General features: G+C 43.1%; 1 protein-coding gene and 1 long non-coding RNA gene across 6 annotated transcripts in view; one reads left to right on the forward strand and one right to left on the reverse strand.

The window, feature by feature from the left end:
* Positions 1-7,107, reverse strand: part of LOC109502278 — a 43,647-nt gene extending 36,540 nt beyond the window's left edge. For both annotated transcript variants that reach the window (XR_002160793.3, XR_006584230.1), the window contains exon 1: positions 6,762-7,107. This is a non-coding gene — a long non-coding RNA (uncharacterized LOC109502278). The remainder of the gene's footprint in view (positions 1-6,761) is intronic.
* A 79-nt stretch (positions 7,108-7,186) lies between these two features.
* KLF17 (Kruppel like factor 17) lies at positions 7,187-19,626 on the forward strand. 4 transcript variants are annotated; one of them, XM_019836878.3, is made up of 5 exons: positions 7,195-7,355; positions 13,064-13,156; positions 15,500-15,624; positions 16,302-17,157; positions 17,509-18,688. In XM_019836878.3, the coding sequence occupies exons 4-5, from the start codon at positions 16,317-16,319 to the stop codon at positions 17,751-17,753; spliced, it is 1,086 nt and encodes a 361-aa protein (XP_019692437.1). In that variant the 5' UTR covers positions 7,195-7,355; positions 13,064-13,156; positions 15,500-15,624; positions 16,302-16,316; the 3' UTR covers positions 17,754-18,688. The 4 variants fall into 4 exon arrangements, with proteins under 4 accessions (XP_044891629.1, XP_044891630.1, XP_019692437.1 ...); XM_045035694.1 differs by lacking the exons at positions 13,064-13,156; positions 15,500-15,624 and adding an exon at positions 19,271-19,626 and having other exon boundaries at positions 7,187-7,355; positions 17,509-17,753; XM_045035695.1 differs by lacking the exon at positions 15,500-15,624 and having other exon boundaries at positions 7,193-7,355.
* The last annotated feature ends 2,969 nt before the right edge of the window (positions 19,627-22,595 follow it).

Raw genomic sequence — 22,595 nt, forward strand, 5'->3', positions numbered from 1 at the left:
TATCTGTAAAATGTCCTGAATCTGAACGTCTTTCACTGTACCCTATATGTTAGGGAATGGCCTCAAGAAGAAAACACCTGGGGGTTTCCCTTGACCCCCTGATCTTCCCCAGTATCAATCCAATGCAGCACTAAATCTCTTTTATTCCATTACCTTAGAATAGATACATTTGTCAGCTCTATTCATTTATTATTCACTTTTGCATTTATTCAATGCCTTTTTATGGCAGAACTCAGGGAAATAAAAATAAACCATTGCTTCTCAAATTATCTTGGTGAGGGAACTTTTTTCCACCCCTAATCATTCAAGGATGGATTCTTTCCTAAAACACAATGAAAGCCAATTACTAGGAAAATAACGTGAAAAAAAAGGGCATACAAAATACAAGCCCCAGTTTTTCATTATTAGATTCAGTACGCAAGAATAACTTGCCAAACAGCTATGAAAGTTTTAAACGTTCGTCTCAGTTTCTGTACCGATCCCGTTGAAGACTGTTTCAGTTTGCAAACTGGGGTCATCCATGGACTGCGCTTTGAGAAGGCACAGAGGAGAGAGGCAAACACAGAACAGGGTGTGCATATGTGGGCTTCAGAGTGGAAGGAAGGAAGGCAGGAAAGGAAGATGCTTGAGCAATAAATACCAACCAACTTGTCAGCAGCAAAAGCAATTAGTTATCTATGCCAGGATGTGGGTGATCCAGGACACTGAGAGTATAGAGGAGGCACCTAACCCAGTGTATCGGGATAGACTACCTTATAGGGGGTACAAGACAAGTAGTAGTCAGGTTGGGGACACTAGCGATAAGTGGGCAGGATGCTCCCAGCAGAGAAACAAACTCTGGAGGCATTAAGAAGCATATGGCTTGGGAATTCCCTTTCCTATAGTTTGAGGGACTGCTTTTCCCTAGGAGTCAGCATCCATTTCCACATGTGTAAGATGGCAGAACAGAAGTCATGTAAGTGCCTACAACAGATCCTGGCATTTAGCACCGTGCTGTGTTGTGTGTAATGGGTACTCACAGGAATCAGAGCCGCCCCAGGTGGCAGCTGGGTTGGGCACAGTGGGTTGGGGCGCAGCTCGACTCAGGACTGGGGTCTAGAATGACCCAGCTTCTAAGAGATGATAAGGAAATCAAGGGGGCATGACTCTGGGATAGTCAGCCAAGGATGGGGTATAGTTTGATGTTGTGGCAGGAGGCAGGACCCCCAGTGTAAGTGCCTCTTTCCCATAAGCCCCTGGTGTTCTAGATGTCCACAACAAAAATAGGCTCTAAGTTAAAAAGTTAAAGGGTGGGGCTGGTTGTGGCCTGACCTGCCTTGCCTTTGGAAGGTTGATAGGATAATAAAATAATGGAACACTGGTAAGTCACAAAGATAATCCTCTCAGGTGCTGGTTTGTTTCTCTCTCCCTCCCTCCCTCCCTTCTTCCTTCCTTCCTTTCTTTTTTAAAGATTGAATTTTAGATAATCTCTACATCCAAAACGTGGGACTCAAATTTATAACCCTGAGATCAAGAGTCCCATACTCTGGCATGCCTGAGTGGCTCAGTCAGTTAAGCGTCCGACTTTGGCTCAGGTCATGATCTCAAGGTTTGTGAGTTTGAGCCCTGCCTCAGGCTCTGTGCTGAGGGCTCGGAACCTGGAGCCTGCTTTGGATTCTGTGTCTCCTTCTCTCTCTGCCTGCCCTCCCCCCCACTTGTGCTCTGTCTCTATCAAAAATAAATAAATGTAAAAAAAATTTAAAAGAGTCCCATGCTCTACCAACGGAGTCAGCCAGGCACCCCTCAGTTGCTCATGTAGCAGGATTCTCTCACAGAGAGTCATGACACTGAGGCTTTTCTTTCTAGGAAGTGTTATGCCCAGAATTTGTGATCCCCAAAGACCACCAGGGAGCTGAGTCTGATGTAAAAGCAAAGAGCCTTTATTCGAGCTAGCTCGAGCTCAATCCCCTACCTGCACCGACGCAGCGGTGAGATACCGGAGAGAGAGAGCGCGGGTTTCAAAAAGCAAAGGTTTTGGGGGCGCCTGGGTGGCTCAGTCGGTTCAGCGTCCGACTTCAGCTCAGGTCACGATCTCGCGGTCCGTGGGGTCGAGCCCCGCATCGGGCTCTGGGCTGATGGCCCAGAGCCTGGAGCCTGCTTCCGATTCTGTGTCTCCCTCTCTCTCTGCCCCTCCCCCGTTCATGCTCTGTCTCTCTCTGTCTCAAAAATAAATAAATGTTAAAAAAAAAATTTAAAAAAGCACAAAGGTTTTATAGGGATTATGGCTTAGCTGATTGGCTGGGGAAGGGTCGTGGCCTCAGCCGATTGGCTGGGGAAGGATAGAACAATGGCTGCCAAGGTGTGGTCCCAGATCAGCAATTATCAGCGTCACCTGGAACTTGTTAAAAATGCAAATGTTGGGCCTGGTGGTCACAGACCTACTATATCAGAAACTCTGGGGGTGGGGCTCAGCAATCTTGTTTAAACAAGCCTTCCAGGAGATTCTGATGCACCTGAAGTTTAAGAACCACTGTATCTGAGGATCTCTAACATGTTTGGCCTCAGTGTATACAGAACGTTTCTCACTGGTCACCTATTAACCATTGGCTGTCAGCCTTGATGTGCTATATAAATACCTAGCACCAAACACCATCCCCAGAGACTCTGATTAATTGGTTTGGGGAGGGGTAAAATGCTCCCAGGTCATTCTAAGCCTGGACAGGGTTGAGGGCTCCTGCCTCTGGCCCCTACCTGAGAGAAGCCCTCCCTCTTCTACTCACACTTTCCATGCCTCTCATACTCCCCTTCCTCCCACCTTAGACTTCAGAAGAAAGCATCAATCAGTAGCCTGCTTTCTTAGAAAACATAAGTTACTCAAGGGGAGGAGGCGTGGTCTGAGGTTTGAGCGGGAACCTCTTTCTGAGGCCATGTCAGGGACATAGTCACTAGTCGACCTGCCTAGGTCTGCTCTTTCAGAAGCAACTTTATTCTGGCTGGCACCGCTCAGTTGGGTTCATACCCAAAGAACTGAGCTCTCCAACGTCAAGAGGCACAGTTTTTTATATATTTTCTACTTCTTTGTCTCCCATGTATGGTAATACACACAAACATGCAGTCTGATCAAGTGGTCTCATGTTACAAGGTCATGAGTGATGTTGTCATGTGCGTGCATAACCAGGTTACCTTGAGGTTTGTTTTGTTTTGTTTTGTTTGTTTCCTTAGGGAGGGGGCCCTACCACACTAGTTTCTAATAAACAAAGTAAGAATCAGGGAAATTAAATCACACATTCCAAAATCTCAGAACCAGAGCCATCTCTAGGATTTAAGCCTAGGCTCTGACTCCAGATTTCACCTCTGAACCAGAGGATGCATTTAGAAAATTTTCCCGTTTTTTTTTTTTAAGTAGGTTCCATGCCCAGCATGGAGGCCAACTCGGTGCTTGAACTCATGACCCTGAGATCAAGACCTGAGCTGAGATCAAGAGTCAGATGTTTGACTGACTGAGCCACCCAGGTGCCCCATTTCCTGACTTTTTTTTTTTTTTTTTGCCTGAAAATATCTTGTTTTTACTCAAAGCACAAAAACTGAGACATAACATATGCATTTGTACATGAAGAAAAAAATACCAGAAAGTTTACAAAACATTGGTCACTGCCATGAATATATATGTACACCCAACACATATATGAACACACATACAATGGAATATTATTCAGCCATAAAAAGAAGGAAATTCTGCCATTTGTGACAACATGGATGGACCTTGAGAGCATTATGTAAATGAAATAAGTCAGGCGGAAAAAGACAAATATGATCAGATATCACTCACATGTGGATTCTAAATAAAATAAAGCAAAGCAAAGCACTGATTCATAGAACAGATTGGTGGTTGTCGGAAGTCGGGGAGGGGGGGAAGTGAATGAGGAAGGAGGGTGGGCAAAAATGGGTGAAGGTGGTCAATAGGTACACACTTCCAGTTGTAAGATAAAAAAGTCCTAGGGATGTAAGGTACAACATGGTGACTATAGTCAATAACACTGCATTGTATGTATATATTTTTTACTTATTTTTTTAATGTTTATTTATATTTGAGAGAGAGATACAGAGTGCAAGCGAGGAGGGGCAGAGAGAGGGAGGGAAACAAAATCTGAAACAGGCTCCAGACTGAGCTGTCAAGCCAGAGCCCAACATGGGGCTCGAACTCAGAAGCGGCAAGATCATGACCTGAGCCCAAGTTGGATGCTTAACCAACAACTGAGCCACCCAGGAGCCTCTACTGTATTGTATATTTGAAAGTTGCTGAGAGAGAGTACATTTTGTAGTTCTCATCACAAGATAAAAAATTGTAATGGTGGTGATGGGTGTTAATTATTGTGGTAATCACTTTGTGGTATATACAAACATCAAAACATTATGTTGTATACCTGAAACTAATATAATATGTCAATTATATCTCGATAAAAAAAGAAAAAAAACCCACAAAAATCATGTAAGCTTACATTAGCATACTTTTATTACAGTACTTTTAATAAAATTGCATTCAATGTGGAAGTTAATTAAGAGAATGTTCAGTTCTATGTGTTTGGAATTCTAGGCATGGGTCATGTCTCCAACCCCTGTGGTTATTAGATGTGCCTGTTTCATGATAGCTTCAAAAGATTTATAGTCAATGCTTATAAAGGCGAGGAAACAACTTGATTTACTTCAATTTTGTCCTTCAATGTAACCAGTTGGAGTTTTGTGTTAAAAGTGAGAACAGTGAAACAGAATGCAAATGGGAACCAAATATTTTTGCTTGGTTAAGTACAAATTTTAATTCATACATGAAATATTTTACTGAATGGGAATCATATTTTTTAATGGAAAGTTATTCTTTTTTAAAAATATTTTTTAACATTTATTTTTGAGAGAGAGAGACAGAACATGAGCCAGGGAGGGGCAGAGAGAGAGAGACACAGAATCTGAAGCAGGCTCCAGGCTCTGAACTGTCAGCACAGAGCCTGACACGGGGCTTGAACCCATGAACCATGAAATCATGACCCGGGCTGAAGTTGGACACTGAACCTACTGAGCCACCCAGGTGCCCCTGGAAACATATTCTTTAAAAATTGTTAGCTGTTTTAAAATGAAAGGCGAATCAGGAAAATAAATGTTATATCACGGGTGCAATTTAGCTGTTTTGGTTCAAGAGTCCCAGGCTCCACGACTCAGACAGCCAGGCACCGTTATAGCCAAACTTCTTTGAAAAAGTTGTTTACAATGTTTCAGAGTCCCACAGCATCAATTCCTATTCTTTTTTCATGCGCTCCCATCAGGCTTCTCTCTCCTCTGTAGCTGGTTTTGTCAGTCACTGATGACCTCTAACTTGTCAGATACAATAGGTAGTTAGCTGGTTCTTAGCAACATTCAATTCACCTGAATAGTCCCTCTTTTTTTAAATGCTTATTTGATTTAGAGAGTGGGGGATGGGCGGGAGAGGGAGAGAGAGATTCCCAAGCAGGCTCTACCCTGTCAGCTCAGAGCCTGACTTGGGTTCAATCTCACGAACCATGAGGTCGTGACCTGGCCTGAGGCAAAATCAAGAGTCAGTGGCTTAACCCACTGAGCCACCCAGGTGCCCTGAAATGTCCCTCTTTTGAATGCATACTTCTCTTGGCTTCTTGAAATATAATCTCTTGACTTTCTCCCTACTTCTGTTACTTCTCAGTCTCCTTGCATGAGCTTTCTGTTCTGCTGAATCCTACAGGAGGTCCTCAGGTTTTGTCCCCAGTCCTTCTCTCTAACCAGCTCCCTAATTGGTATCACTCACTCTAATGGCCTCATAACCACCACCTCTGTGCTGATAGCACCCACATTTACATTTACAGCCCTAACCTCTCCATGAGCATTTTTAACAGACACTTCAAAACCAATGTCTAAAATGGAATTCTTCTTTTGGCTGTCTCCAAATCTGCTCCTCTTCTCCTTTTTCCTTATTACCAAATGGTACAGTCATCACTTGGTTGCTCAAGCCAATAATCTAGGGGTTATCTTTGATTTCTCTTTTCCTCCCAGCCCTTCACCATTCCAAACCATTACCAAGTCCTGTCCCTTTTAATTGTAGAATATTCTCTAATCACCATCACCCCCCCCCCCCCCCCCCCCCCCCCGCCCAAACAAACACTAACAGCTTTTTCTTGGAGAGCTCCTTTAGCTTTCTAACTGGTGTCCCTGCTTTGATCTCATTTCCTATAATCCATAAGCCTCAAAGAAACAGAGGATTATTTGTAAAACTTAGATCCTGTCAATTTCCTGTTTAAATTCCTTCAGTAGCTTCCCATCACACTTTGAATAAAGTTCAAACTGCTGTCCATGGTCTCTAAGACCATCCCCATCATGTCATCCCACTCTCTCCTTTGCTCGCGTGGTGGAGATTGCCTGGCCCCTTGGCGTTTCCTCTAGCATGCCAAGCTCTCTCTTGCCTCAGATCCTTCCAATTTTCCTATGGGGAGGTTCTTTTCAGGCACTTAATTCTCAGCTCACATTTTCCTATTTTCTCTGTGGCACTCAACACCAAAGAAAATTCTATTAACTACTGGCTTTACTATATTCGTTTGTCTGCCCTTTTTGGATGAAAATTCCTTCAGAGCAAAGACCCTTGGTTCTGTCTTGTTTGCCATTGCATCCCCAGTCCCCCCAAACAGTGCCTACACACAGGAGGTACTCCGTAAGTCTGCTGGAATGAAGACACTGTGCCACGGAGCTCCCGGTATTCGTTTTGTACACGCAACAGACAGGGATACCTGGTCTACAGCGGAGAAGGTCCAGGCCTCCAGGAGCTTGTATCAAGAACCCTGACCTGGTGGGGAGTGGGGTGGAGGCTCTCCGGTCTCCTACACCCCTATCTGCCTCTGCCTCCAGCATCCTTCCTTGGTTTTTCCACTCTTGAGACTCCACAGACCTGGAGTCTGAAACCTCGGTGTCCTTATCCCTACTTGGGCTAAACAGAGATGTTCAGACCGAAGGGTGGATGGGGGAAGTAGGGTGAGGCAGACATAAGATACAAGATATAGTGAAGGTCTGAGGTCCCCGGGCAGGACCCAGGTGCCTGCTGGGGCGGGGTGGGGCAGCGGCTGAAGGGTGGGTCGGTGGGTGAGCCCCTTGGCTCCGCCCCCCCGGCACCGTGATAGGTAGAAGCTGAGCGCGGTGATTGTGATTGTGGCGTGGTGGTGTGAGGACACCCGACCTGCGACCCCGAGGCGTCGCATGTCAGCTGTCCTCTGGTGCGGGTCTGGACCCGCACACCAGTCCTGATGTGCAGCCGATCCCAGGCTGAAATGGAGCAGGAGGCGGAGAGGCTGAGCCAGTGGCAGGAGGCTCAGCACCAGCTCGTGCAGGTGAGTCCAGAAGTCAGCACCAGGGCCGGCGTGGGGGTTGGGGGGGGTTGGGTGGGATGGATGCAGGCTGGCGGTGGAGGGAAGCACATATCTGGGGCATTAGAAGTATGAGGGATGGAGTTGGGAAGGGGGTGGGGATGAGAGATCGAGAACACAAATCGTGTGTCATTTATGCAATTAATATCCATCGAGCATTAGCACCTCTGCTGGGAGCTGGGGGGGTAAAAAAAAGGTCCAGGTAACTCGTGTCGAGGGACTTGAGTATCCAGGAAAGAAGACAAAGTTAGGAAGTCAGCGGGGAGCAGGCAGGGAGGAAAAAATTACTAAGTGGCAATACTTTGCCAAGGCCCTGGGAATACAATGGTGAGCTCACTATAAGATATTATACCATTTTATTAATAAATAGCTGAATGATTGCAAGTGTACAAATTACTATGAAGAAGAACACGTGCCACAGGAGCAAATAGCAGAGGTGTTTGAATTGATTTAGGAGGTTGAGAAGACAGCTGAGGATTTGGTTTGGGACTGAGAAACTGGTTAGGTCAAGGGTTTGCAGGGCCTGAGACCAGAGACAGTATGCCTCTATGTTGGAGGAAATGAAAGATGGACAGAGACCAAGGCCAAGAGAGTGATGAGAGCATGGCCCAAGGGGAGGGAGGCAGGGATTCCCCGACCTTACTGAGATCATGCAGGGGGCTTCAGCCAGTAGGAAGCCACTGAGGATTTTAAATGTGATCAGTTATGATTAGATTTGCATTTTGTATAGAGTGCCCTGGTGGAGATGGGGGAATTCAAGGCAATAGTTAGAAAGGTATTGGGATAATCCAAGTGAGAACTAAAATGGCAGCCTAACTAGGGAGGTGAGAGTGGAGACAGACAAAACCAAATAGATCCTGGACATATTTTGGAGGTAGACACTGCAGGAATTGGTAATTAGATCTAGGTGGTGAAGGAGCCATCCAGCACACCTTACCAGGTTTCTGGCTTGCATGGTTGGACAACAATAGGGACATTTTCTGAGAGAGCAAAGGATGGGAGGGAACCAGCTTGTTTTGTTGTTGTTGTTTTTAAACCCCTTTGGTTGGGTGAGTGGAATGAATGGGAGTTTTAGATACAGTCTGTTGAAGTGCCTTTGGGCTATCCAAATGGACTGAGCATTGGGCAGCTGGAAGATTCAGGAGAAGTCTGCCCTGGAGCTACTGGGTTAAGAATAAGTGGAATATAAACCAAGATGGATCATTAGCCTGAGAAAGATTGACTAGAAATTTGTAGGTGAGGGAAACCAGTAGAAGAGATGGAGGAGGAGGGAGGGCCAGGGAGGAGGGAAGGAGAAAAATCCAGCAAGTGTGACAATGTGTTCTTGAGTCCAAGGAAGGAAAACATTTCAAGAAGAGTATGGCCAGTAGTCTCAGGAGCTCCTGAGAGACCAAACAAGAAGGGATCTGACAAGTGTTTGGACTTAGTAGAGACAATGAAGGTCATCAATGACCTTTATGAAAGCTGTTTCTGTGGTGAGATGGGGGCCATATGGAATTTGGGAATAATAAAGCAAGGTAGTGATAAAGGCGTATTTTTTAGACATCTCCAAAGAAGTTTGCCTGTGAAGGATCAGGAAAATTAAAGAGGGCCATCACTGAGAGGGAGGAAAAAGGGGCTGGGCACCCCAGAAATACTCATCCAATAGACAGTGATCTGGGGCCTATTATGTGCCTACTTTATGCTAGTTGCATATAGTGGTAAAGAAAACAAGATAGGATCTCCTCAGCCCTTCTAGAGGTAAAAAAAAAATTATTTTCAGGGCACCTGTGTGGCTCAGTCAGTTGCGTCTGAATCTTTTTTTTTTTTTTTTTTTAATTTTTTAATGTTTTTATTTTTGAGACAGAGACAGAGCATGAACAGAGGAGGGTCAGAGAGAGGGAGACACAGAATCCAAAGCAGGCTCCAGGCTCTGAGCTGTCAGCACAGAGCCGGACGCGGGGCTCAAACTCATGGACTGAGAGATCATGACCTGAGCCGAAGTCGAACGCTTAACCAACTAAGCCACCCAGGCGCCCCGAGTGTCTGACTCTTGATCTCCACTCAGGTCATGATCTCACAGTTTGTGTGTTTGAGCCCCTTATTAGGCTCTGATCTGACAGCATGCAGCCTGCTTGTGTTTCTCTCTCTCCCTCTCTTTGCCCTTCTCCTTCTGTCATGTGCACTCTATTTCTCAAAAATAAATATTTTAAAAGAATAAAAAAATGTTTTCTTCCACAGTCAAAACATTTTCAAAACTACAAAAATTTATAATTTCTTAATATCATCTTGAATGTAATTCTTGTTCAAATTCCCCTAAAACTTGTTCAAGTTCTCCCTAAAATGTCCTTAATGCTAATATGTCCAAACCAGGATCCAATTTAAGACCACACACTGCATCTAGTTGTTACATCTCTTGAGTTTCTTTGAAATTAGAATAGTTTTATTTTTTCCTGACTGGCTTTCCATTTTTCACAATCCTAATTTTGTTTTATAGACAAAATCCTTCTTCTGGATTTATCAGATTGTTTTCTCATGGTATAATTTAGTTTGATATCCTATCTCTTGTATCACCTCTAAATTGGAGATAGACCTTAAAGTTTAATTGCATTCCTGATTTTTGGTGAGAATGTCTCAAAGATACAATGGGCTTCATCCTCATCAGGAGACATATCTGGCTTCCCCACATCGGGGGAATGCTAGAATTAAGGTAGTGAAAAGCCTGGTTGATCTCATCTCTCTTTTCAAACTTAACATTTAGCCTTGTGGTCAGAAAGTAATCCATGTTATATGTTTCCTCGGATACATCCAAATGTCCAGTTCCCCACCAATCATCCACCTAATGGTGTCAACCAAATATTAATTTTTCCTTAAAAGTTTCATTAAGGGTTGTAAAATAATTTCCATTCCCACCATTCCTTCTACATTCATTAGTGTGCGTTCTTCTGTAAAATAGGATTTTTCTTAAACCCCTGGGCTCTTTTTTCGGTGATTTTGAAGAAGTTTCCTCCCGGAAAGATAATAAATGATTAATTCTTTCACTTCAATTCACGATGTTCAAAGCTTCTGTTAAAACCAACAGTCATTATTCTTCTTGATTCTTAAACTGTCACAAATTTGGCCAGTGGGAACCCCTTCTGTGTCCTTTTTTAGACATTTAAAAAAAGGGTGGTAAAATCTACATCCGTGTTTAAGTGTATAGTTAGTGGCATTAATCATATTCATGTTACTGTGCACCCATCGCCACTATTAATCTCCACAGCTTTTTTCAGCTTCCCAAACGGAAGCTCTTTAACCAATTGAAAGTAGCTTCCTAATTCCATCCCTCATCCCCACCCCAAATCCCTACCAGGCCACCACCATTCTACTTTGTCTCTTGGAGAGCTCTGAATCCTAACCACTAGACCACCAGGTTCTGTTTCTTTGATTTTTGACTTCCTTAAATACCTCATATAAATGGAATCATACATTCTTTGTCCTTTTGTGACTAGCTTATTTTACTTAGCTTAATGTCTCACAGGCTCATTTGTGTTGATTTCCTTTTTTTTTTCTTTTTTGTAAATGTTTGTTTATTTTGAGAAGGAGTGTGTGCACGCAGGCCCTCGTGAGCTGGGGAGGGGCAGAGAGGGAAGAGAATCCCAAGCAGGCTTCTCGCTGTCAGCGCAGGGCCCTATTGCTGGCTCGATCCCACAACCATGAGATGATATTGACCTGAGCTGATAACCCACGGAGCAACCCAGGCACCCCTCCTTTTTTTAAGGCTGAATAATATTCCAATGTATGTGTATGCCACATTTTGTTGATCCATTCATCTGTAAATGGATGCTTGGGTTGCTTCCACGTTTTGGCTACTGAGAATGATGGTGCTCTGGACATGGGTGTACAAATATTTATTTCGGTCCTTGCTTTCAGTTCTTGTAGGTATATACCAGAAGTGGAGTTGTTGCATCATATGGTAATTTTATGTTTAATTTGTTGAGGGAATGTCATACTGGTTTCCACAGTGGCTGCACCATTTTACATTCCTCCCATCAGTGTGCGAGGATTCCAATTTCTCCATATCTTGCCAACACTTTGGGTGTGGTTTTATGTTTTTGTTTTGATAGAAATCATTTTAAATGGGTGTGAAGTGATATCACATTGTGGATTTGATTTGCATTTCCCTAATGATTAGTTATGTTGAGCATCTTTCATTTGTTTATTACCCATTTGTTTATCTTTGGAGAAAAGTCTAGTTAAGTCCTTTGCCCATTTTTGAATTGGGTTGTTTCTATGTTAAGTTTTAGGAGCTCTCCATCTTTTCTGGATAAAGTCTCTATTAGATATGTGATTTGTGGGGTGCCTGGGTGGCTCAGGTGGTTAAGTGTCCGACTTTGGCTCAGGTCATGATCTCGAGGTCCATGAGTTCAAGCCCCACCATTGGGCTCTGTGCTGACAGCTCAAAGCCTGGAGCTTGCTTCAGCTTCTGTGTCTCCCTCTCTCTCAGCCCCTCCCCTGCTCGCACTCCGTCTCTTTCTCAAAAATAAATAAATGTTAAAAAATTTATTAAAAAAAAGTATGTGATTTAAAAATGTTTTATCCCATTCTGTGGGTTGCCTTTATACTCTGTTGGTGGTGTCTTTTGATGCACAAAAGGTTTTAATTTGATGAAGCCCAACTTGATCTCTCTTTTTCTTTTGTTGCCAGTGCCTTTAGTGTTATATCCGAAGAATCATTGCCAGATCCATTGTTATGAAGCTTTTCTCCTATGTTTTCTTCGAAGAGTTTTAGTTTAGCTCCAACGTTTAGTCTTTCACCCATTTTGAATTGTTGATTGTGGTATTAAGTAAGGGCCCTTCATTCTTTTGCATGTGGATATCCAGTTATACCAGCACCCTTTATTGAAAAGGCTGCCCTTTCCCCCATTGAATGGTCTTGGCACCCTTATTGAAAATCATTTGACCATATGGGTAAGGGTTTTCTCTGGGCTCTATTCCTTTCTGTTGGTGAATAAGTCTATGTTTAATGCCAATATCATATTTGTTTTTGATTTTTACTTTTTTAAAGTTTATTTAAGTATTATGAGAGAGAGAGAGAGAGAGAGCACGTGTGTGTGTGTGTGTGTGTGTGTGTGTACATGTGTGTACGTAAGCAGGGAAGGAGCAGAGAGAGAGGGAGACAGAATCCCAAACAGTCTCACACTGTCAGCCTGGAGCCCAGACTCTGGGTTTAATCTCACAACCGTGAGATCATGACTTGAGACAAAATCAAGATTCGGACGCTTAACCTACTGAGCCACCCAGGTGCACCAATGCCAAGAATACACTGTTTTGATGCCTTGTAGCTTTGCAGTAAATTTTGAATCAGGAAGTGTAAATTCTCCAATTTTGTTCTTTTTCAAAGATTGCTTTTGGCTTTTTGGGGTCCCTTGAAGTTCCATATGAATTTTAGTGGGTAGATTTTTCTATTCTTGCAAAAAATGGGATTTTGTAAGGATTCTATGGAATCTGTAGATTGCTTTGGGTAGCATTGACTTCATAACTAAAAGTCCTCCAATCCACGAACATTAAGGTGTTTCTCCGTTATGTTTTTAATTTATTTCAACAATGTTTTTTGTAGTTTTCAGTGATTAAGTTAATCTTCTTAGCTATTTCTAAGTATTTCTTTTTGATGCTATTGTAAATTGAATTGTTTTTCTAATTTTTTTTTTACAGATAGTTCATTGTCAGTGTATAGAAACAACTGACTTTTGTGTGTTGAATTTGAATCCTGCTACTTTTGCTGAATTTGTTTATTAGTTCTAACAGGTGTGTGTGTAATCTTTAGAATTTTCTACATGTAAGACTGTATCATCTGGGAGCAGATAGTTTTACTTTTCCAATATGGATGCCTTTACTTCTTAAAAAAATTTTTTTTTAATGTTTATTTGCTTTTGAGACAGAGAGAGACAGAGCATGAACAGGGGAGGGTCAGAGAGAGAGGGAGACACAGAATCTGAAACGGGCTTCAGGCTCTGAGCTGTCAGCACAGAGCCCGACGCTCACAGACCGCGAGATCATGACCTGAGCCGAAGTCGGACGCTTAACCGACTGAGCCACCCAGGCACCCCTGGATGCCTTTACTTCCTATGTAATTGTTCTGGTTAGAACTTCCAATACAATGTTAAATAAAAGTGGTAAAAACAGCCATCCTTGTTGTCTTGATCTTAAAGGAAGAGCCTTCAATCCTTCATCATGAGTATGATTCTAGCTGTGGGCTTTTCATAAATGCCTATATCAAGTTGAAAGTTTCTTTCTATTCGTTTTTTGAGAGTTTTTTTTTTATCATGAAAGTTACTGGGTTGTTTCAAGTGCTTTTTCTGCTTTTTCCCCCTCTATTTTACTTTGATTTTCAGATGTTGAATCAGCCTTGCATTCTTGGGACAAATCCTATTTGGTCATGTGGTATACTTTGCTTAATATGCTGGTGGATTTGGTTTGCTAATTTTTTGAGGATTTTTTTTTTTTTTTGGAGAGGGTATCCATCTTCATAAAAGATGTTGCTCTATTGTTTGCTTTTACTTGTGTGATGTGTTTATCTGGCTGTGGTATCGAGGCATGCTAAAACGAGTTAGCAAGTATTCTCTCCTCTTCAATTTTTTGGAAGAATTTGAGAAGCATTTATATTATTTAAATGTTTAGAATTCACCACGAAGCCATCAAGTTCAGGGTTTTTCTTTGTCCTGGAGGCTTTTGATTGCTGACTCGGTCTCTTTTACTAGTCACAGGTCTGTACAGATTCTCTTTCTCTTCATGATTCAGTGTTGGTAGGTTTTGTCTTTTTGGGAATTTATCTATTTCATTTAGGTTATCCAAACTGTTGGCATAAAATTGTTCATAGTGCTCTTATAATCTTTTTCATTTCTGTAAAATTGATAGTAATGTCCTCACATATTTTTCTTGGTCAATCTAGCTAAAGGTTTTGCAATTTTGTTACTCTCTCCAAAGAACTAACTTTTGGTTTCTTTGATATTTTTCTAATATTTTCTTCCTTATACCAGCTTAGGGTTAGTTTGTTCTTTTTCTAGTTCCTTAAGGTGTAAAGTTAGGTTGTTCATTTGAGTTTTTTTTTAATTATAAGCATTTATAATGCTTATTTTTATTTTTTAAATATTTTTAATTTTTTTAAATATTTATTTATTTTTGAGAGAGAGAGCATGTGAACAGAGGAGGGGCAGAGAGAGGGAAACAGAGGATCCAAGAAGGTTCTTTGCACAGCACACCGAGAAGGTTCTTTGTCAGCACAGAGCCCAATGCGGGGCTCTAATTCACGAACTGTGAGGTCATGACCTGAGCCAAAGTCAGACGCTTAACTGACTAAGCCACCCATGTATCCCGAAATTCCCTTTTTAAGAGGGACATTGTATAGAATATTTCCTATTTAAATTCAGCATTATTTTTACTTCTCTGATTTTTATAGTAGAATTTTTCATTTTCTGAAAATCCTGATTGCTCACAATATTGTTTTAAAGCGATTTTATCATGGAAAGTAACACTCAAACAGAAAAGTGCATTTAAGTAAGTGTACAGCTTAATGAATTATTACAAAGTGAAGACCTCTGAAACATTGCCACCACCATAGCAGCTCCTCCAATGCCCCTTATCATTGTCCCCTCCCTCCCCTCTAATATAACTTGTAGCCCATTATCTGTACATAACTTCTTTGAATTCCTCTATTTCTGCTCTGTGATGTTTCTGTAATTGGTGTAAAAGCTGAAATTGCTTTCTTAAATTTGCTTTCTTTGTGTGTGTGTGTGTGTGTGTGTGTTTGAATGTTGCTCATTTTTCCTTGCTCTGTGGCAATATTTTTTCTGGTGATTTTTTTTTTTCCTTTTGAGAAATTACAATCATTAATTTCTGTTTTGGTGTTTAAGTGTCTTTTATGGATACTGTATTTTTTTCTTATGCGTTGGTTTTCATATTTGAATGGATTGGTCTTTTCTGGACTGTTCCAGTGGATGAATAGATGGGAGATGGTGGGGTTACTTTTCCAGTTTCTCAGCTCAAGAACTATCTCTAATGCTACAGTAATGGGCAGCTTTAAAAAAATATGATTCTTGGATCCTGTCCTGTTTCTACCACCATTATCTTCCTTTCTTTCCTTCACACCAGTTAGTCACCAAGGAATACTGCCTCGGACTTCCAAGCCAGTCCCCCACCATTGTTAAAAGTCTGCCTCTTTTCCTTCCTTCCTCCAATGCTTGATCTCAGACTTGTCCACAGCAGTTCCAACTCAGGTGAGACCCTCTTCTGTAGGTAAATATTTGCAGATGGTTTCTAAGTTGTGCTACAGCCATGACCCATCTGAAACTTTGTGGGTTTCTTAAAAAAAATTTTTTTTTAATGTTTATTTATTCTTGAAAGAGAGACGGTGCAAGTAGGAGAGAGGCAGAGAGAGAGGGAGACACAGAATCTGAAACAGGCTCCAGGCTCTGAGCTGTCAGCACAGAGCATGACACAGGGCTGGAACCCATGAACTGTGAGATCATGACCTGAGGGGAAATCGGACACTCAACCGCTTAACGGACTGAGCCACCCAGGCGCTCCTGTGGCTTTCTTATTATGCTGATTTTGGATGTTCTCTCACCCTCACACTTAAATATAATCTTTGAGGGTTTTCTCAGTTTTGCTGAAGGTATAGGTTGTGGAATATTTTATTTGCTTTCTTTGTTGCTTTTCATGAGATAAACAAAAACATGCCAAGGAAAAAAAAAATGGCATGAGGCACATCTAGGCTTCCACTGTGCTCCCATCAGCCAGACCTGCATCTCAGAAAGCCCAAACTGGAGAATGGCTTGGAGGCAGGATAATTCAGGCAAGAGATATTGGAGGCCTGGATGAGGGTGGGAAGGAGGGACAGTGGAACTGGAATTTGAACTAGAGTGAATTTCACCTGACTCTCTCTCTCTTCAAGGATACTGAGAAGTCCATGTCCATCTTGGACACGTCTCCATCTCCTGGAAGCAGTGGAGTGGACGCCTCTTGGAATGACGGCCCATCAGGCACTCAACACTTCCCTCAGTGCACACAGCTGGAGAGGATCCCCTTGGCCTTGACTGAGGCACCCAGGCAGAATGCAAGTGATATGGGACAACAGTTCAGTATGTTGTTGCCAGAGCATGGCGTGAGCTACTGCTCCCAAGTGATTCACACTCCTTCCCAGATGATTTACTGTGAGGGGATGTCTCCCTCCCAGCCAGGAATGATGATTTTCAAGAGGTCCCAGATGATGGCCGTAGGAGAACCCAGTATTCCAGGGATGGCCATGAACTTTTGTAGGAATCTAAGGATGCCCTCCAGTGGTCTGCCAGTCTCAGCTCCCAATGGAATCTCGATGTCCCACATCAATGCACCCACAATTTCTTATTCTGGCCCACCAACGGTACCTTCTAATAGAGACTCTTTAACACCTAAAATGGTATTGGCCCCAACCATGTCTTCTACTGAGGCTCAGGCAATGCTCCCTTCTTTGGCTCAGATGTCACCCCCTAGAGATCCCCATGATTTTAGGATGCACCCAGCTGGATCCCCATCATTGCAGGCTTTAAAATCCCAGTACTCTCTCATGAGCCAGCCAGCCTCCCCAGAAGACTCCTTCCTATCCAAGCAGCCCATACAAGCTCCACAGCGAGCGGAGTGGAACTCCAGGGCCCAGGAAAGGGCTCCCAGGAGATCCCCAGTTTCAAGGCCTTACTCCTGCCAATATGAGAACTGTGGAAAAGCTTATACTAAGCGCTCCCACCTCGTGAGTCACCAACGCAAACACACAGGTGAATGAAGTGTCAGATAGGAGGGGTAGGGTTGGGTGGGGTGAAGGAGTCTCTGGGCTTTAGATTTGTGCTGGACCACTGGTTTGTAATGCCTTGAGGTTAGCTTGTCATCCTTCAAGTTTGGAGTCAAGCTATATTGGCCCCACCAATTTGCTTTCCCATGGTCCAGTGTGACTGTGTCAAAATCATGGGGACTACTGATGATGTTGCCTCCTCATTACTTTCTTATGGTTTTCTTTTGGTTTCTCAGCCTTGACTGCTCTTCCTCATAGAGTGAGACTCCTTCCTATGCACCTGCTGGCCTATCGTTAAACTTAATTTCTTCTGTCCCTTGTCACCCCCTCCCCCCAGGTGAGAGGCCTTATAAATGCATGTGGGAAGGCTGTACATGGTCTTTCTTCCGTTCCGATGAGCTTGGACGACATATGAGGATACACACCAGATATCGACCATATAGATGTGTTCAGTGCAGCCGACAGTTCATGAGATCTGACCATCTCAGGCAACACCAAAGGACTCATCTGCGGGTGCCAGGATCCCCAGACCCACAGATGAACAATGGGAAAATGGCTGGTCCTCCTGCTCCTGTTCTTTAGGTCAATCTCTCTCTTTATTTTAGCTTCTCCCAGATCCTGCCTGCCTCTGACCAGCTAGTCTCTGGAAGGTGTAGGCTTAGATGAAGACAGAGAAAGATTATGAAGTGGTGTTAAAGCCTATATGAATTCTGGACCCAATCAGAGACTTCTCAAAAACCATCTTGCATGCCCTCACCTCTCTGGGGCCACCTACTTTTCCCAAGTTTAGCCTCATGGGAAGATGGAGGAAAGTAGAAATTGGAAGCTTTATAAGAAAGCTCTTTATCTTATATCACTCCCCAGCTTAAAACCCTTTAGTGACTCTCTTTTGCCTGCTATGTAAAATCCAACTTCCTTATCTTGGTCTTCTATAGTTTCCAGAGCCAGACTATGCTCAAATCCTGAATTTGCCGTCTACTAGCCGTGAGACCTTGGGAAAGGTCCTTGATCACTTTACCATGTTTCCTCTTCTGGTAAATGAGAAAAACAGTATTGGACTGCTTGGGACACTTATGTACAGAATCACATTCTCTCTGGTATTCATCAGCCATAAGCCCAGAGATTGTCTTGTCCTACAGCTTCCAGACTTGCATGGAATGTCCCACTGCAGGACATGGGATCTGGCATCTCAAATTGCCATTAACAACCCAGAAGTGTGCGGGAGTTAATGCTATTGGAATAACATTTGACTAATGGAAGATGAGAGAGAGTCAGGCAGATAAATTCCTTCTTCCCTCCCTTTCCTCAATTGCCACAAGGCATTCTTTCCCCAAAATGTACAGCCAATGGGGAGACCTCCCATGTAGCCAATGGACACACCTATGGTGTTTCCTCAAGGCTTGTCATGAAGCAGGACCCAACTGCTATCAATTTGCATTACCACTAGTTCTCCCTGCCTTGCTTCCCTTTACTTAGTGCCCGGGGTTTGCAGTTCTCAAATAAAACATCAGCACTTAGTTCTTGTTTTAGGCTCTGTTTTCTGGGTGACTTGGGGGTGGAGGACATTAGACTGGGGCAGAGAAGGAAGAGCCCTATTGTAACTTCCCCTCCTCCCTTCACTGAGCCCAGGTATGTGGACTACCAAATACCAGGTATTAAAGGCCCTGTCCTACCTCGTTCTTCCCCTAGGGCTGAGAGCATAATGACTCTCCTGGATACTCAGATAGTTTTGAACCTCTGTTTCTGGACTTCTCAGCTAGCCATTACACTGACCAGCAAGCTAATAAAAAGGAACTTGCCCAAACTCTCAGGTGGCAGAACTGGGATCCCAACCAGAATCTCTCTACTCTAGAGATGATACCTTCTGCTGATATTGCCAAGCACTTCCAGGAGATGGCCACAGAAAGATGAATCAGGTCCAGTTCCTGTGGCCAAGGGGCCATCTTGCTCTAGGGCAGAGAAGTCCACCTAAGTGAGGTGGCCATGGAGAGGGGGAGCACTTAAAGGGGAGGATCAGAAAGGCTATCTGGGGGAGGTGACCCTTGAGCTCAGGGAGTATATGTAACATCTAGTAATCCCTATTGTAATAAATTAAGCAGGTGAATGAAGAGGAAAGAATTCCAGACAGAATGCTGGACCAACACAACTGCTCAGAGGAGAGTCAACCTGCAAGCTTCCATTCATTTGACCAATGTTCTTTGAGCCCACTACAAAGAGCATCACAGCTGTGGGGACTCATGGTGAGGGGCACAGAGTCAATGGAAGGGTGTGTCAGGGAAGAAAGACTTCTCAAAGAGGTGCCTGAGTCAGACCCGAAGAGCTTGTGGAGGTTAGCTAACCTCCCATTTCCTGGACGTCTACCCTTGGCCATGCCCTGTGTTGGACACTAAGGACTCAGAGCATGACAGTGCCTTTCAGTGGAGCATAAAAACCACAGATAAACATTCTGAAATCACTTAATGTTGCCATGGAGAGGAGCCAAACCTCTGTGGGCTCAAATTTATCTGGGCATTGTGGAAGTCCCACAGATTTGGTGACACCTGTCACCCCCATCCCCACCCTGACCCCTTCCTGCATGGCCACCTTGGTCTGTTCCCCTAATGGCCCCAGCGTACCTGGTCTAGGCATCCAGGTGCCCTCTACCTAAACTCTGAGTGAGGGGAGTAGGCATGATAAATAAGGGCAGGGGGTGCTTGTTTGTGCCCCAATGACTTACCCCAGGTCTCAAGTGCCTGAAATCTCTTAAATTCCCACCTGGGCACTAGGTCCCTTCTGTGAAGTGGAACATCTCAAGCTCAACGGTCCAGGGCTGGTTTCCATACCCTGCCCCACCTGGCTTACACTTATCCCTGCCGGTAAGGTCAGCAGGTGAGATTGCTTGTTGGGCCTCAAGAGAGAGAGGTCTGTTGATGACCCATCACTCTCATCAAGGAATGGAACTGAGAGGAGCCAGAGTGGGCAGGGGTGTGCCACATACACTACATTGGTGGGCAAAACAGGTCCCTGCCCCTGTGGAGGTCACAATCTAGTGGAGGAAGGACATAGAAGTGTATGGAATGCGGTGAGGACAAATATCAGGGACTTGCTGTAATAGGACAAGGGGACTCCCTAAGGAAATGTGGTTTGAGCTCAGAGGTAAGGACTAACTGGGAGTTAGGCAGGTAAGGAGGTGAGGAGGTGATTGGAAGAGAAAATTCAGTCTATCTTTTATTTAGAGGTTACCTTATGGCAAGCCTTGGCTAAGCCTGTCTTGGTATTATCTTATTCAACACTGGGCAGCATAGTGGGTGGGGTAAAGACCTTGTGGGCTCCCTAGTAAGAAGTAGATTTTGAATCCTGCCTCTGCCATTTCCTGGCTGTGTGGCCTTGGGGAAGTTATTTATCTCTGCACCAGACAGCAAGGGGCAAGATTCAAGCTAAGGAGGATTCAAGGGGACACCTTCAAGCTAAGGAGAGAATTAATTACATTGAAAAGGTTTCTTCTGCTTAAGGGAGAGGGAGTGATTTCAGTGTTCCAGGTGAGAGTGGAAGGAGCTTGGGCAGGGTGTGGCAGTGTGGCTGGAGAGTAGCAGAAAGATTTGCGAGAAAATCAACCTAGGTGATAGCTGGATCAAGGATGACTCCTGGTTTATAGCTTTTGTTATACGCGACACAGAAGGAGAATGGATGAAATTCATTTATTATTTTTCTATTTTTAAATTGTTGATGTCTCATGCAAAAAATAGTTTGCTTATATAATTTAAAGTAATAACTTATTTGCCCTTATACCACATTTGAAGCCTCTGTGTTCCCCACTGACCACATTCCTCATCTTCTGCAGAGGCTCCTGAAGTTTGGTTAATCTTGTGTTTGCTTTTCTTTGTTTTTAAACCATATGTATACGGCTCTTAAACCATAGAGTGATTTGTTTTATGTGGTTTTGAACTTCGTTTATTCTGTTTGGGGTTCATTGAGCATCTTCAACGTACAGGTTTATAGTCTTAGTGAAATTTGGAAATTTTTTGGCCATGTTTTATCAATTTTTTGCCCCCCCTTCTTTTTCCTCCTGACACACAATCTGCCCATATAATAGACTATGTGATATTATCTCACAGGCCACTGATGCTCTGTCCATCTTTTTTTTCAGCCTTTTCGCTCTCATTTTAGATGTCTTCAAGCCAACTGCTCTCTTCTTCTGCCATGAAACCTGCTATCAGTTTTTCAGGGGCTTTACTTTCCATCTCTAGAAACTCCATCTTGGATCTTTAGAAATCTATTTCTCTCCTTAACATGCTCAATTTTTCTCTTCCTTATGAAGCATAGTTAAAATAGCTGTTTGAATGTCCTCAGATGCTAGGTCCCATCATGTTTGTCATGTCTGAGTCTGTAATGATTGATTTTTCTCTTGATGGTTGTCCTTAATTTCCTGCTTCTTTGAATAGCTGATAATTTTGTACTGGATGCCAGATATTTGTGAATTTACATTGTCGGTTGCTGGATTTCATATTATTCCTTTACATATTGTTGGTTTTTATTTCTGGCATGCATTTTACTTTTTTGGAGTTAGTTGGAGCTCTTGGGGCCTCTTGGAGGCTTACTTTTTTTTTCCCTTAGGGAATTTTATTTATTTAATTTATTTAGTTTTTAAAGTTTATTTATTTTGATAGAGAGCACAAGTGAGAAAGGAGCAGACAGAGAGGGAGGGAGAGAATCCCAAGTAGGCTCCACACTGAAGTGTGTGTGTGTGTGTGTGTGTGTGTGTATACACATCCTCTTTATACATTCATTTATCAATGGACACACGGTTTGCTTGCATACCTTGTGCTGTTAATAATGTTGCAATATACATAGGTATGCATATATCTTTTCAAATTAGTGTTTTCATTTCCTTTATGTAAATACCCAGTAGTGGAATTACTGGATCTACGGCATTTAAAAAAAATTTTTTTTATGTTTATTTATTTTTGAGAGAGAGCGTAAGTGGTAGGGGCTGAGAGAAGGAGACAGAGGATATGAAGTGGGCTCTGTGCTGAGAGCAGTGAGCCCAATATGGGGCTCGAAGTCGAAAACTGTAAGATCATGATCTGTGCCAAAGTCAGATGCTTAACCGGCGTCCTGACATTTTTATTTTTAATTAGAGAAACCTCCATACTGTTTTCCATGGTGGCTGTACCAACTTATTCCCACCGACAGTGCACGAGGGTTCCTTTTTATCCACATCCTCGCTAACACTTGTTATTTTTTGTCTTTTTGATTCCAGTCATTCCGACAGGAATAAATGATACATCATTTTGATTTTGATTTCCATTTCTCTGATTAGTAATGTTGAGTGTCTTTTCATGTGTTGGTCATTTGTGTGTCTTCTTTACAAAAATTTCTATTCAAGTCCTCTGCTCATTTTTAAATCAGATTATTTCTCTAGGGTTGAAAGTTGTATAAGTTCTT

Source organism: Felis catus, chromosome C1 (assembly GCF_018350175.1).
Source record: "Felis catus isolate Fca126 chromosome C1, F.catus_Fca126_mat1.0, whole genome shotgun sequence".
Taxonomy (NCBI): domain Eukaryota; kingdom Metazoa; phylum Chordata; class Mammalia; order Carnivora; family Felidae; genus Felis; species Felis catus.

Excerpts from the sequence above, each read along its gene's own strand:
- KLF17 (XM_045035694.1), top strand. The coding sequence starts at position 7,272 with ATGTGCAGCCGATCCCAGGCTGAAATGGAGCAGGAGGCGGAGAGGCTG. Across the intron at positions 7,356-16,301 it reads CTCAGCACCAGCTCGTGCAG|GATACTGAGAAGTCCATGTC; the intron begins GTGAGTCCAGAA and ends TCTCTCTTCAAG. Across the intron at positions 17,158-17,508 it reads TCACCAACGCAAACACACAG|GTGAGAGGCCTTATAAATGC; the intron begins GTGAATGAAGTG and ends CCCTCCCCCCAG.